This window comes from Oncorhynchus gorbuscha, linkage group LG16 (assembly GCF_021184085.1).
Source record: "Oncorhynchus gorbuscha isolate QuinsamMale2020 ecotype Even-year linkage group LG16, OgorEven_v1.0, whole genome shotgun sequence".
Lineage (NCBI taxonomy): Eukaryota > Metazoa > Chordata > Actinopteri > Salmoniformes > Salmonidae > Oncorhynchus > Oncorhynchus gorbuscha.
Genome location: NC_060188.1, coordinates 14,591,073 through 14,606,256, shown reverse-complemented (window position 1 = coordinate 14,606,256; position 15,184 = coordinate 14,591,073). Strand labels below are relative to the sequence as shown.

The 15,184-nt window shown below is 45.1% G+C and overlaps 1 protein-coding gene across 1 annotated transcript in view; it reads right to left on the bottom strand.

Moving 5' to 3' along the window:
• Positions 1-236: 236 nt before the first annotated feature.
• LOC123999525 (forkhead box protein K2-like) overlaps positions 237-15,184 on the bottom strand; it is a 47,284-nt gene continuing 32,336 nt past the window's right edge. Inside the window, exons 4-9 of the mRNA XM_046305402.1 lie at positions 14,948-15,094; positions 13,416-13,609; positions 4,000-4,196; positions 3,602-3,883; positions 3,172-3,369; positions 237-2,114 (exon numbers count right to left, since the gene is read on the bottom strand). Of these exons, the coding sequence (XP_046161358.1) occupies positions 1,900-2,114; positions 3,172-3,369; positions 3,602-3,883; positions 4,000-4,196; positions 13,416-13,609; positions 14,948-15,094 (1,233 nt within the window). The 3' untranslated portion in view covers positions 237-1,899. The remainder of the gene's footprint in view (positions 2,115-3,171; positions 3,370-3,601; positions 3,884-3,999; positions 4,197-13,415; positions 13,610-14,947; positions 15,095-15,184) is intronic.

The window sequence follows — 15,184 nt, the reverse complement described above, 5'->3', positions numbered from 1 at the left end:
CATGATCTGTTAGCAATCACCTGCTAGGTGTTGATGAAAAGCAGCGATTCAACATGTATAACTGGAGGACAATCTGGTCAGAGGAAATAGAATGGCCATGAGGTGCTTCTAAGTAGTCTGCCATCAGCTGCTCTAGCGTGTTGTCTCTGAAACATCTGTGAATTAAATGCATACTGAGAGCAGAAGATCTGATCACTGTTGTGGTGAAATCTTTGGACAAGTAAAATAGAGAGTGAAAGGTTTTAAATTAATTTATATAAAATAAAAAAAAGCATTTATCCACTGAAGCGGAACAAATATCCATCACTTGTATCTTCTTTAGTTTGGAACATATACCATCTGAAGACAGACTCGTCAGGTTGTTGGAACAGAATTCAATAATCAAGCAAAGGGTCTGTCCACACACCGAAGTCACCACAGCCAAGGATAAGAACAAAAAAAACATTTTACCAACTGCAGATGTAGTCTGGTTTTAAGCAGCTCTTTTCTTCTGTTAAATGTACAGTTAAAGCTAGAATCCTTAGTTGCTACATCCATTTTCTGACTTAAATAAATGATATATACCCATCTAATCTTGAATAATAACTTAAACGCCTAATGAGCTTACTTCAACTCTCGTACCCCATCAAAATATAAACTTGTTCTTACGCCAATGTTTGTAAACAATGTAAATGTAAAGCACGGTATAGTCTCAAAACATGGTTAAAACCACAATTCTGATATCATGGATAATCAGTCCTTGATGTCAATCTGAGAGTGGTTACATTTCTCCAGGCCCATCCCTCAGCTTTTGACCAAACACAGGCGGAGTGACCACTTTTGGTACAGTTTCAACTAAGGATTCAAGCGTTAACGGCTCGGGTACTTTTCTGTAGTCTGTTACATGAAAGCTCGATGAGGAGGCATCTGACCAACTACACATGGAATTAATATGTTTATATCTTACTGGTTATCTGTGCAAGTATGAAAATATGTAAGTGTAACAAAGGAAATGGATTTGGATATGACAGAACGTGGATTTGACAGGGGGGGGACACACACACACACATGACGGAGGGGGGGACACACACACACACATGACGGAGGGGGGGGACACTCCATTGATAGAATTGTGAAAAGAAACGACACTGAACAGAAAAAAAGTCCACATACAAAGTAACAGCGAGAATGTTGAAGTTCAGGTGGAGTGATTGAAATGTCAGACCCCACTGCTGTAATGCTTTCTTTATTTCAATTATTAGCACTTTTTTTAACCTATATAAATGAAAATACATCCAAAACAGATCCTATGGTCCACATATGAACAAAATACTGCATTTCTACTTACAGCAGCAGTAAGGCTAGGTCAGTATATGAAAGGCTAGCTGCCAAAGGTCCAGGAATTGTCATGTTTGGGTCAAATGCTTCTCATGCTGCTAGTTGGTCACTTCGTCCAGTCATCCCATGGGTCCGTTGAGTGGTGCCCTTGACCGTGGCCCCCAATCTGCACTGAGGTAGTTGAGACAGAGGTACCGTGCGACCGCCGGGCTAACATGGGCCTCAGTTAAACTGCTCGCTGCAGGTGGTCAAAGTTCAGCTCATCATGTTAAAGGTTAATTGTTGTTAAGGCTTCCTGTGGTCTTGGAGTAGTCGTCATCCTCCTCCGTGGCGATGTCTCACAGGGGACCTTCAAATTAGAGTTCTACTTTGTCCTAGTGGTCCTTTTTTCAAATCTCAACTAAATATTCTCTTCAGTCTTTTTTTTTTATTTTTTAAAGGGGTGGTCAATATTTTCCATTCCTCTACAATGGTTAAACCAACTGAAAATCCTCTCCTTTTGGCACCTTGGGAGTCAATGGAAGAAGGGGGAAATAAATGGTAGGAAAGGAGAAAAGAACAAGATGGTGGTGTTGTAGAAGACTAGTTGTGGTGGCTGGCTTGGTCATTGGCTGCCGACGAGTCCGTATCTGCTACGCGTGTTGCGGTGGGGGTGGCGCTGGCCCCCTCTGTTTTGATGCGCTTAGCGTTGGGCTGATCGCTGGCCGTCTGGGCTCCGTTCTGTCGTTTGGTCGGGAGGGAGGCTGAAGCAGAGGCGTGAGTGGCCAGCAAGTGGAGAGGACTCGCAACAGCTGTGGCTGAACATAGGGAGGAAGAAGAGGAGAAAAATAGAAATATTTCAGTGCCGGAATTGATGGAATACTCTGCTAAGTAATCTAACGTCTTAGAACATATGCCAAAAAAAGTGTACTTTTCAAAACAGTGTAGGAAACTCCAGCCAGACAGGGATTCATATGGCCCTTCGAGATACACAAACACACTGCAGAGCAGGACTGACAAGTATGCTGCATGAATTCTAGTTAATTAAACAAACAGGGACTACTCACAACAGTGGTAGACTAACTACAGATGGTGCCAGAGCAGTGGTAGACTAACTACAGATGGGGCCAGAGCAGTGGTAGACCAACTACTGAAGGGGGAAAGAAGGGGTAGATTGCAGATGCGGATAGAGCAGTGGTAGGCTACGGATGGGGTCAGAGAGGGGTAGGCTAACTACAGATGGGGCCAGAGCAGTGGCAGACTACGGATGGGGCCAGAGAAGTGGCAGACTACGGATGGGGCCAGAGAAGTGGCAGACTACAGATGGGGCCAGAGCAGTGGCAGACTACGGATGGGGCCAGAGCAGTGGCAGACTACGGATGGGGCCAGAACAGTGGCAGACTACGGATGGGGCCAGAGCAGTGGCAGACTACAGATGGGGCCAGAGCAGTGGCAGACTACGGATGGGGCCAGAGCAGTGGCAGACTACGGATGGGGCCAGAACAGTGGCAGACTACGGATGGGGCCAGAGCAGTGGCAGACTACGGATGGGGCCAGAACAGTGGCAGACTACAGATGGGGCCAGAGCAGTGGTAGGCTACGGATGGGGTCAGAGCAGTGGTAGGCTACGGATGGGGTCAGAGCAGTGGTAGGCTACGGATGGGGTCAGAGCAGTGGTAGGCTACGGATGGGGTCAGAGCAGTGGTAGGCTACGGATGGGGTCAGAGCAGTGGTAGGCTACGGATGGGGTCAGAGCAGTGGTAGGCTACGGATGGGGTCAGAGCAGTGGTAGGCTACGGATGGGGCCAGAGCAGTGGTAGACTACAGATGCGGATAAAGTGCTTTGACCGGATCCATTCTAAGCCAGTGTCTCACCTGCAGCGGCCTGCATTGGCATCAGGTGGGTGCCGTTCTGAGCGATGGTCTTTATGGGGAGCTGGTGCTGGCCCAGGGCCGGCTGCTGCTGCACTAAGGTCAGCGTCTTAAAGGGCGTGGCCGACTGGGTCGTCTGGATGATGCGACTGCCACCGACCATAGAGGCGTGGGAGATGGTTGGAACAGATTCTACTTTTACTAGAGACAAACAGAGGAAAATAAGATGTCAATGACCTCTAATAACATAACACCAAGCAAGCACTACAATAACTGATCAACATGAGATACATTTCACATTTACTAAGACAACACATATACACAGGTGCCTTGGTCAAGGGTAAAACAGACCTATGTAAACCTGGCTGAAACCACTACTACCTTGAGTCAACACAATCTGTCCATCTACACATACACTACACCATCCCCTCACCTTTGGCCTCTGAGTAGTCTCCGTTCTCCTGGGGCTCAGTCTGGAGGGTGACCATGGTGGGGGTGGCCACTGTGTAGGTGTTGGCGGTGCTGAGCCCGGCCACGCTAGTGACAGACATGGCAGGGATCTGGTGGACAACGTGCACCGTCTGCATGACGGGCTGCTGGTTCTGGTTGGTGCTGGTAGTCACAGGCGTTGCCATGGCATAGGTCACCGGCTTTATGGTCTGAGGTAACTGACGCTGAACTGTGATGAGCACCGGCTGGCTGTTGAGAGGGGAGCCTGGAAAAACAATAGCTTTCTTTAACGGAGGATCCACATGTGACAACTGCACATTTGTACATAGGATTGGAGAAGACTCCCAACAATGTGATTGGACAAGAATGGGCGTCTCTCACCTGGTGTACTCTGTGCAAAGCGGGCCTCCTGGATGACAGCTAGTTTGGGCTGGACTGCCGTGCCAGGGGGCAGGGCCGGAGCGGGCTCTGGTTCCATGGGGACAGGGGAACCCTCTCGGGATAGGCTGTCAGGGGTCTGCACCCCACTCGAGTGGGCCGAGAGCACCCCAGAGTGATTAGGGGAGACTGGGGCACTCCTGTGAAAGGGAAAAGCAGATAGGCTTTAAAAATGCTCTAGATTTACATATGCATTGAAATTTACCACCCAAATCACACTTTCCCAATGGGAATATTATAGTGACCACATATGGCCACAAGGTGATGGCACAAACATGCCAATCTAACAATAAAGCTGAGGTGTTCAACCTTTTATATCATGTGAGCTACTTTAAATTATGAAACGTATCGCAAAATACAAAAATTCCTTGCTTCAAATACACAGTATTTTCCCGAATTCAGTCCCGTTATATTTTTCCCGGTTTGAGATTTATAGTTTTTCACTCAAAATTACAATTATTCTTAGAGAAACAATGAAATGTGATGTTCTGAGTCCACACCAATACTAAAAATCACATTTGAAGACCATTTTTGGGTCCTGGATTTTTATTTATTTTTATTTGCATGCAATACCACTTTAATTGAGAATTTTGCACGAAAAAAAAAAGCCCATCCGATTGATCAAATAATCATGATAGAACTCTGCCAGGTAAGCCTGTTTTGCTGTTAACATTTAATTGAGAAGGTTTTGGGGAAAGTATTTTTTTGTCTCCTAGAGTTGGGCGGTATCCATACTTTCACATTGTCATACCGTCTTGATTGCATCCCGGGATATACGGTATTACCGGCTTAGTAAACAAGGCCGCAAAAAACAACAACTATTGGCCGTCTATTAATAGAATGCTAACAAAATTTGCACAATAGAACATTTCCATGGAGGATGCCAACTAAATACGCTAAAGAGTGCAAACTAATATAAACAAATTGCAAAGACCTGCACGTATAACTTTATGAGCTGGATTTCCTAGATAGGAGCTACTGAATGGCATTTTTGGTGAGTTTGGACATTTAAAAGCAAATGTAAATGCAAATTAAGAAAGTTTTGAAACATGCTTGTCTGAAGAACAAACAGTACTGGCTCTGCTGCAGCATGTGTACATGCTGTGTCTGTGTGGAGTCTGGAGTCACTAGGGCAACGGGCCTGGGGAGGAGAAGACGGCCCAAGAATGGAGAGGAGAAAAGGCACAGGGAAATCAAGATAGTGGCAGCTGTACAAATAACTTATCCAAAGGGCTTTGAGTTGAGTTCTCAATCACGGGAGAAAGCTAACACTATATGATGCCCAGTCACCCTATTAATTCTGCCACATACTTTGATAACTAGCAAATTAAACATAGTATTGTGCTTTAACGCAGAATTTTGCTTTTTCTCACACTGGAAAAAAATAGTGTTATCTTGCTGCATTTTGTAAACGCAGATGTAATACGCTTCTTATTGTAATTTCTGCTCAGCATCACACATTTTGTGCTTCAGCTGCATTTCTCCACTCGGATGAGAATTCATAGAAAACCTATCAGCAGACAGCACTGACTGATGTTGAGCTACTTTTCTCCAGTACTTTACTCAGTGTAGCCAGACTCCTTTTCTCCAGTAAAATGCAAGATGAACTAACTTTAAGCAAAACATTAGGAAATGTAGCAGCTTTTTTTTTGCAAAAAATACCTTGCTTTTTCATTGTAAGCCCATTTACTTGCTAAATAGCGCTGCACTTTGGTTGTCATCTGATGAAAATGAAGCTATTTTCTGCTGAATGTGTTTTCTGTGAAGGAAAACTATAGTTGCACGTCCCTGATCCCTCTATTGGAAAAAACAAACAAACACTTGACTGGCAATATAAAACACGACCCGTCAATACACAACTGCTCACGCTTTCTCCCATTGTGCTATTTACAAACAAACACATTTTTAAAAATGTCATTTAACATTTATTTGACTAGGTAAGTCAGTTAACTTCTTATGGCTGGGAGGTGCTGTTTCCACATTCAGATGAAAAGCGTGCCCAGAGTAAACTGCCTGCTACTCAGGCCCAGAAGCTATTAGTAGATTTGGATAGAAAACGCTCTGAAGTTTCTAAAACTGTTTGAATGATGTCTGAGTATAACAGAACCCATATGGCAGGCAAAAACCTGAGAAAAATCCAACCAGGAAGTGGGAAATCTGAGGTTTGTAGTTTTTCCAAGTCATTGCCTATCCAATAAACAGTGTAAATTTGATCCGATTGCACTTCCTAAGACTTCCGCTAGATGTCAACAGTCTTTAGAACTTTGTTTAAGGCTTCTACTCTGAAGGGGGAGATAATGAGAGCTGTTTGAACCAGTGGTCTGGTTGAAAGCCTTTAGTTTAGTCACGCGCACAGCCGTGAGCACGAGCTCCGTTCCTTTTCATTTCTATAGACAAAGGAATTGTTGAAACATTATTGAAGATTTCTGATAAAAACATCCTAAAGATTGATTCTGTACATCGTTTGACATGTTTCTACAAACTGTAATATAACTTTTTTGACTTTTTCTGGATTTAGTGCACTGACTGATGTTGAGCACGCATTGTGCATTTGGATTACTGGACTAAACGCACAAACAAAAAGGAGCCGTTTGGACATAAAAATGATGGACTTAAACATTTATTGTGGAATTGGGATTCCTGGGAGTTCATTCCGATGAAGATCATCAAAAGGTAAGTGAATATTTATAATGCTATTTCTGACTTTTGTTGACTCCACAACATGGTGGGTATCTGTATGGTGGCTGAGCGCTATACTCAGATTATCGCATGGTGTGCTTTTTCCGTAAAGCTTTTTTGAAATCTGACACAGTGGTTGCATTAAGGAGAAGAATATCTTTAATTCTATGCATAACACTTGTATCTTTAAATCAACATTTATGATGAGTATTCCTGTAAATTAATGTGGCTCTGCAAAATCACCCGGATGTTTTGGAGGCAAAACATTACTGAACATAATGTGCCAATGTAAACTGAGATATAAATATGAACTTTATCAAACAAAACATACATGTGTTGTGTAACATGAAGTCCTATGAGTGCCATCTGATGAAGATCAAAGATTTGTGATTAATTTTCATCTCCATTTATGCTTTTTGTGACTCCTCTCTTTGGCTGGAGAATGGCTGTTTTTTTTGTGACTAGGCGCTGACCTAACATATACTTTCGTCGTAAAGCCTTTTTGAAATCGGACACTGTGGTGGGATTAATAACAAGTTTCTTTAAAATGTGGTATAATACTTGTATGTTTGAGCTATTTTAATTATGAGATTTGTTTGAATTTGGCGCCCTGCACTGTCACTGGCTGTTGTCAAATCGATCCCGTTAACGGGATTTCAGCCGTAAGAAGTTGAGAACAAATTCTTATTTACAATGATGGCTTAATAACCTCTTGAACGTCTGGGGGCAGTATTTCATTTTTGGATTAAAAACGTTCATTTTAAATAAGATATTTTGTCACGAAAAGATGCTCAACTAAGCATCTAATTGACAGCTTTGGAAAGAAAACACTGACGTTTTCAAAACTGCAAAGATATTGTCTATGAATGCCACAGAACTAATGCTACAGGCAAAACCAAGATGTGAGCCAGATTTTGAATGTGTTCCAATGTCTCCTTATATGGCTATGAATGCGCAAGGAATGAGCCTACACTTTGTCGTTTCGCTAAGATGTCTGCAGCATTGTGGCGTATTTGTAGGCATATCATTGGAAAATAGACCATAGATTCCAAGAACACAGGATGAGATGTTACTATCCTTTGTGCAAGCACTTCCAAGAGTTAATGAACAGTGAGCGTGGTGAAATTTGGGGAGCGCATCGTCAGTAGTGTACCTTTGGTTCCTAGGGTGTTTCGGCCTTTCACACTATACACCCTCCTCAAAGGCGGCCAGCGACAGGGTGATCAATCCTACGCTTGCGTCCCATTCCCAATTAGTCATAGGAGTTGCCTTGTTGTTGATAGCAAACATCCCATGGGACTATGCATGGCAGGGGCGTCCTCCTCCCTGAGTCAATCATTGTTGACCGCATACCTCCTGGCCCTCTCACTTCGGGGCCCAGCTGGGGTCTTTCCTCTTCATCCAGAGCCACTGACTGCTGCCTTCTGCCGCCTCTGATACAGCTTTGATTGCCGAACGCTGGCTCTGGCCCTTAATTCCCAGGTCTCTAAGCAGTCTGGTTGTAGATGTTGCCACAAAACCTCTGCAGCCCACCTCCACTGGTCGGACTTCTGTGTTCCAGCCATGATGCCGTGCTTCGGCAGCTAGATCAGCATAGCGCAGATGTTTTCGCTCATAAGCCTCATCTACTGAGTTTTCCCAGGGTACTGTGAGCTCAATGATGAAGACCTTATTGAGTGAACGGGACCAGAGCACCATGTCAGGTCTTAGGGTGGTGGTTGATCTCCGGAGGAAACACAAGTTGCCGGCCAATGTCAGCTAGCATTTTCCAGTCGCGGGCCAAGCGCAGCTGGTCTCGCTCTAATGGTGTAGAGCCGCTCTTCGGTGGTTTAGCCCCTTCGCGGACAAAGTTTGTCCGTAAGGAGTGTGATGCTGCTGTGGGTGGTAGGGAGTTGGTGGCAGCTCGCTTGTCCTCCAGGGCGGACGCAAGGTTTTTAAGGACTTGGTTGTGACGCCAAGTGTAGCGTCCTTGGGCGAGGCTTGTTTTACAGCCTGTGAGAATGTGCCTGAGGTTGGCTGGCATGGAACAGAGGGCACAGTCCGGATCTTCACCATACCATTGGTGAAGATTAACTGGTGTTGGAAGGACGTCATATGTTGCTCTGATGGAAAAGCTCAACCGCCTCGCTTCCATGGCCCACAGATCCTTCCAGCTGATCTTCCTCTTCTCCACACTGTCCCATCGAGTCCACTGTCCCTGTTTGGCAAGAGAGACTGCCTTGGCCCACCTTGCAGCCTCCTCCTGATGGCGTACTTCCTGCACTACCATCTTCCGCCGCTCTGGTGCAGTGGCCTTACTCCAAGCAGCACGGCTAGTTAGCCCAAGGCCTCCTCTCCCTTGCTGAACATGACCCACAATGTCAGCATGTCTGAGGGCTGCTGTTGCCTCCTGGACTGCTTTTCCTGGCCTCCATTTGCGCCCAGTTGCCAAGGTCGGCGCGTTGTTGCTCACCACTGGGTCTCGAGATTCATTCAGTGTCATTTGGAGCCTGGTTTTTGCACACTTGAATTCCTCTGTTAGACTGGTGAGGGGCAGCTTGAGGACACCATCTCCATAGAGGCCTATGGTGGTAAGGCATCGTGGAACTCCAAGCCACTTCTTTAAGTAGCCTGTGACTCCTCTTTCCATCTTCTCCACTGTTGAGATTGGAACCTCATACAGTGCTAAGGGCCACAACACCCGGGGTAGGAGTCCAAACTGCAGACACCAGGCCTTTAACTTTCCAGGTAGCTGGGTGTTGTCGATGGACTGTAGGCTACTACTGATGTCTTTGCGCAGCTGTTGCACCTGGTCTTTGTCCTTCAGGCTTGCATCATACCACCTTCCAAGGCTTTTTACCGGCTGCTCAGACACTGTTGGGATTTGGTCATCTCCGATGAAGAATTTCAGGTCAGAGAGTACTCCCTTCACAATCGAGATGCTGCGTGACTTGGATGGTTTAATCTTCATACGGGCCCAGCTGATGTTCTCCTCAAGTTTTCTGAGCAGTCTCCTGGTGCATGGGACAGTGGTGGTCAATGTTGTAATGTCGTCCATGTAGGCTCTGAGTGGAGGGAGGCGGAAACCAGAACTCGCTGTCCACCAGCAACCCATTTTGAGGATCTGATGATAACCTCCATTGCCATTGTGAATGCCAACGGAGAAATGGTACATCCCGCCATTATTACATTCAGGCACTGCCATGAGGTGGTGAACTCTGAGGTGGTGAAGCAGAACTGCAGATCCTGGAAGTACGACTTCACCAGGTTTGTGATGGTGTCCGGTATGTGGAAAAATCTGAAGGCAGACCACAGGAGTTCATGGGGCACAGAGCCAAATGCATTGGCGAGGTCGAGGAAGACTACATGGAGGTCCCTTTTCTCCACCTTGGCCATTTGGATCTGATGCCAGATCATGCTGGAATGTTCCAAGCAGCCAGAGAACCCTGATATTCCTGCCTTCTGTACAGATGCATCGACGTACGTATTCCTTTGTAGGTACTCAGCCATCCTCTGGGCAATGACCCTAAAGAAGATTTTTCCCTCGACATTCAGTAAGGAGATTGGGCGGAATTGGCTGATGTTCACTGCATCCTTCTCCTTAGGGATCAGGACCCCGCCTGCCCTACGCCACACTTTGGGTATTATCTTCTTCTGCCAAGCTGTTCTCATAAGCCTCCAGAGGAACCTCAGGACGTCTGGTGTGTTCTTATACACTTTGTACGGGACTCCATTTGGCCCCGGGCCTGATGCTGTTCTTGCCCGTCGAACTGTGTCTTCCACCTCTTTCCATGTCGGAGGGCTGGTCTCAATATGATGTTCCGGGGTTCAATGGGTGGGATATCTGATGGGATGGCCAGATGTTCATGTCGCTTTGAGTCAACGTTTGTTATTCTCAGGTGCTCCTCTAGGTCTTTCTTTGTTGTTTTTAGAGCTCCACTTTTTCTTTTGTGAAGAGACTTTTAAGGAACTTGAAGGGATCTTTATAGAATCGAGTTCTAGTTTGTTCTTTTTCCTTCTGCGTTTCCGTAGGTTCTCTGCTCTACGGAGGGATGCCAACCGGGTTTTGATGTCAGCTTGAAGTGCCTCTATGCCCTCCTTTTCCACTTCCGAGGCCTTCTTCCACTGTTTCTTAAGCTGCCGCCTTTCTTGAACGAGGCGCTTGATTTCTTGTTGCCTTCTGGAAACTGGTGGGGTTGGAACCTTTCTCCCGCCTTTTGCCTCTTCCACTCCAAATCTTTCTGTCCCGTACTCATAGATGATGTCCCCCATCCTCTCCAACTTCTTCTCCACTGTGCCTCGAAGTTTCTCGAGGGTCAAGGTAAGGTCAGTATTCACTGTTTCCCACAACTTCTTGTCACTGGCGCCAGGCCACTTCACATACGGTCTGTGCCCTGGTAGTCTCCTCTCGACTGCAGGTCTGGGAGGCTGGGTGAGTTCCACTCCTGTTGTTGGTTCCACCTCAGTTGCTACTTCGGTGCTTGAGTTTACGTCCTCCATGACAGTGGTACTGATGCACTGCAAACTATGGTTTGCGTCCAGTTGCTGTGCTTCATTCGACTGATTTGATCGCTTTCGCAGAAAGTAATCAATGCGAGTTCTCTGTCTCTCTTTACCCAAACACCCCTTCTTCCCCTGGTGGATCCTCAACCCATGGTGTGATGTAACTTTCCTCCAACCACAGACACATACCTGCATCTGTTTATGGCCCACTGTTGCAGCAGAACTTGTGACAGTTGCTGTGGTGTTCTCTTGTGCTGTGCTCTCATTACTCGTAGTCGTTTCCAGTCCAGTCGTTACCATGTTGTCAGCCGATGAGTCATCTTCCGCCCCCGCTCTCGCAGACTCTAGGGGTATTCTCGTATTTTGACTTTCTGTAGCTAAAGCGGGTGTTTCCAACATACTGCGAAGCATGGGAAACTACAGAAATGGGAAGCTACCCCATGACTGTCCCAGTGGGGTCTATTCCCTCCTGTCAGCCGTCTCTCCGTGCCGCCACAAGGACTTTCCCCTGTTGTCAGCTGATCTTTCTCAGCAGTCACTGGACAAGTCCAGATATTCAGATTCCAAGAACACAGGATGAGATGTTACTATCCTTTGTGCAAGCACTTCCAAGAGTTAATGAACAGTGAGCGTGGTGAAATTTGGGGAGCGCATCGTCAGTAGTGTACCTTTGGTTCCTAGGGTGTTTCGGCCTTTCACACTATACACCCTCCTCAAAGGCGGCCAGCGACAGGGTGATCAATCCTACGCTTGCGTCCCATTCCCAATTAGTCATAGGAGTTGCCTTGTTGTTGATAGCAAACATCCCATGGGACTATGCATGGCAGGGGCGTCCTCCTCCCTGAGTCAATCATTGTTGACCGCATACCTCCTGGCCCTCTCACTTCGGGGCCCAGCTGAGACTACATTTACCAGGTGTCCGCTCGGTGTCCTCCGTCGAAACTATTGCGTAATCTCCAGGTGCGTGCATTTTTCCATTTTGTTCTGAGGAGAAACCAAACTGCCACGAGTGATTTATCATCAATAGATATGTGAAAAACACCTTGAGGATTGATTCTAAACAACGTTTTCCATGTTTCTGTCGATATTATGGAGTTCATTTGGAAAAAAGTTCGCCGTTGTAATGACTGAATTTTCGGGGGGTTTTCTTAGCCAAACGTGATGAACAAAACGGAGCGATTTCTCCTACACAAATAATATTTTTGGAAAAACTGAACATTTGCTATCTAACTGAGAGTCTCCTCATTGAAAACATCCGAAGTTCTTCAAAGGTAAATTATTTTATTTGAATGGTTTTCTTGTTTTTGTGAAAATGTTGCCTGCTGAATGCTAGGCTTAATGCTATGCTAGCTATCAATACTCTTACACAAATGCTTGCGTAGCTATGGTTGAAAAATATTTTTTGAATATCTGAGATGACAGTGTTGTTAACAAAAGGCTAAGCTTGTGAGCCAATATATTTATTACATTTGCGATTTTCATGAACAGTTAACGTTGCGTTATGGTAATGTGCTTGAGGCTATAATTACGCTCCCGGATACGGGATTGCTCGTCGCAACAGGTTAAGAACAGTTGGTACCTGCCTTGTTCAGGAGCAGAACAGATTTTTACCTTGGCAGCTCAGGGATTCGATCTAGCAACCTTTCGGTTACTTGCCCAACTCTAACCACCTACCTGCCGCCCCACATGACTGGCTCAACTGTTCTGGGAACTATGCTTCATAATGTAGAATAATGAAATTAAGAAAACAATATGCTTCATCTCCTAACATATTACTTTTTAAGTAAATACCTGCAGTCAGTTTGTGTAACAAAATATAAAAAACATATTGAAAAACTTAAAAGTTTCAATGGTATTGAAAAACCATGCCATGGCTGTTTCCAAATACCCCGGTATACGGTATGCCGCCCAAACCTGCCATCTACCCTGAAGACAGTTATCATTCTGTCTTACTGGCTACACAAAGTGAATGGAAGAGAAATGTGTGCACTACACAGACATACAGGGGAACTATTGCTGGAAATTAATTGGCAGATAGTGTTACATTTGGCTTTTTTAGGCCAACTGGAACTATCTAGGGATGGGATAATGTCAATGTGGATAGATAGTCTGCGAGCGACTGGATGGAGACCCCTGCAGTAAAGCATGCAGCGAGCTCATCGTGTGACTGAAACCTGAGACAGTGAGTAGGTCCATACCTGGAGGAGAGGGGTCCGAGGGGGGTCCTGAAGCAGGGCACACCCCGCGGCCTTCGTTTCCTGAAGGCCTGCTCCATGAGCTTGCCCTCTGAGGACGGGTCTATCCTCCAGAACGAGCCCTTGCCTGGTTCCTCCTGCGATCTGGCTACTTTAATAAAGTAGCGGTTCAGTGACAGATTGTGACGGATCGAGTTCTACAACAGAATACGCCGTCGTGTTAGTACGAACACACTGCAGCCAAGGCTGTTATTCACGTCACAGTTCATCAATGGCACATGCTCAAAAACAACAAGGAAACAGATGGGATAAGCCATGTTCCGCCCTTCAGTTTGAAGCCAAAGTGAATGTGTACTTTTACAAGGTTGCATATTAGTCAAAGCACATCTTAATATACAATGCCCTCAGAAAGTATTCATACCCCTTTACTTTTCCACGTTTTGTTGTGTTACAGCTTGAATTCAAAATGTATTTAAAAAGTCTCACCCATCTACACACAATAAACCGTTTTTTAGAAATATTTGCTAACAGATTGAAAATTAAATAGTAATCAAATTGACATAATTATTCACAAGCGAGTTAATACTTTGGCAGCAATTAAGGCTTTGAGTCTTTCTGGGTACGTCTCTAAGAACTTTCCACACCTGGATTGTGCAACACTTGCCCATTATTATTTTCAAAATCCTTCAAGCTCTGTCAAAATTGGTTGTTGATCATTGCTAGACAACCATTTTCAGGTCTTGCCATAGATTCTAAAGCAGATTTAAGTCAAAACTGTAACTCCACCACATTCACAGACTACTTGGTAAGCAACTCCAGTGAAGATTTGGCCTTGTTTTAGATTACTATCCTGCTGAAAGGTGAATTCATCTCCCAGTGTCGGAGAGAAACAGGTTTTCCTCAAAGACCCTCGACCTCAAAACCAGTTCCACTGCATTTTTTCCATCGTTCCCCTCTAATCAGGAACTGATTTAGACATGGGCAATTAATTATCACGTAGAACTGTAAACCAGGAGGCTCTGGAACTCATAAGGTAAGAGTAGAGTACCCCTGCTCTAGGATTATGCCTGTGTTTAGCTCCATTCCATTTATTCAGCAGTTCTTAACAATTACAATCATACCCATAATATGATGCAGCCACCACTATGCTTGAAAATATAGAGTGTGGTACTCAGTAATGTGGTGTATTGGATTTGCCCCAAACACTTTGTATTCAGGACAAAAAGTGAATTGCTTTGGCAAGTATTACTTTAGTACCTATTTGAAAACAGGATGCATGTTCTGGTATATTTTCTATTCTGTACAGACATCTTTTCCCTCTGTCAATTAAGTTATTATTGTGGAGTAACTACAATGTTGATCCATGTTGAAACAAGAAAATGAGGAAAAAAATCAAGGGGCTATGCTCTGGTTGAGATATTTCAAATAAAACGATGTGGTGGAATCCTAATGCTATTCAAAACAGGTTCAGATCTTTTCCCTCACATGCACCATTTTCAATGAAATTATTTGTATTGAAAGACGCCATTTCTCACCTGCCAGCCTTTGTCTGCAGTCCTGTAGTAGGGGTAGTTTTTGGTGATGTGAGTGTATATTCCATTTAGTGTGAGCTGCTTGTCCTGTGCCATTGTAATGGCTTGGACAATCAGTTGTGCATATGAGTATGGCGGTTTGGAATCATCCTAAAGGGAAGAAGAGGATGGAAGAAAGGGTGTCATTTACTTGGTAGCATAGCACATATTGTGAGCAATGGCACTGGAGGGAATAGTAAC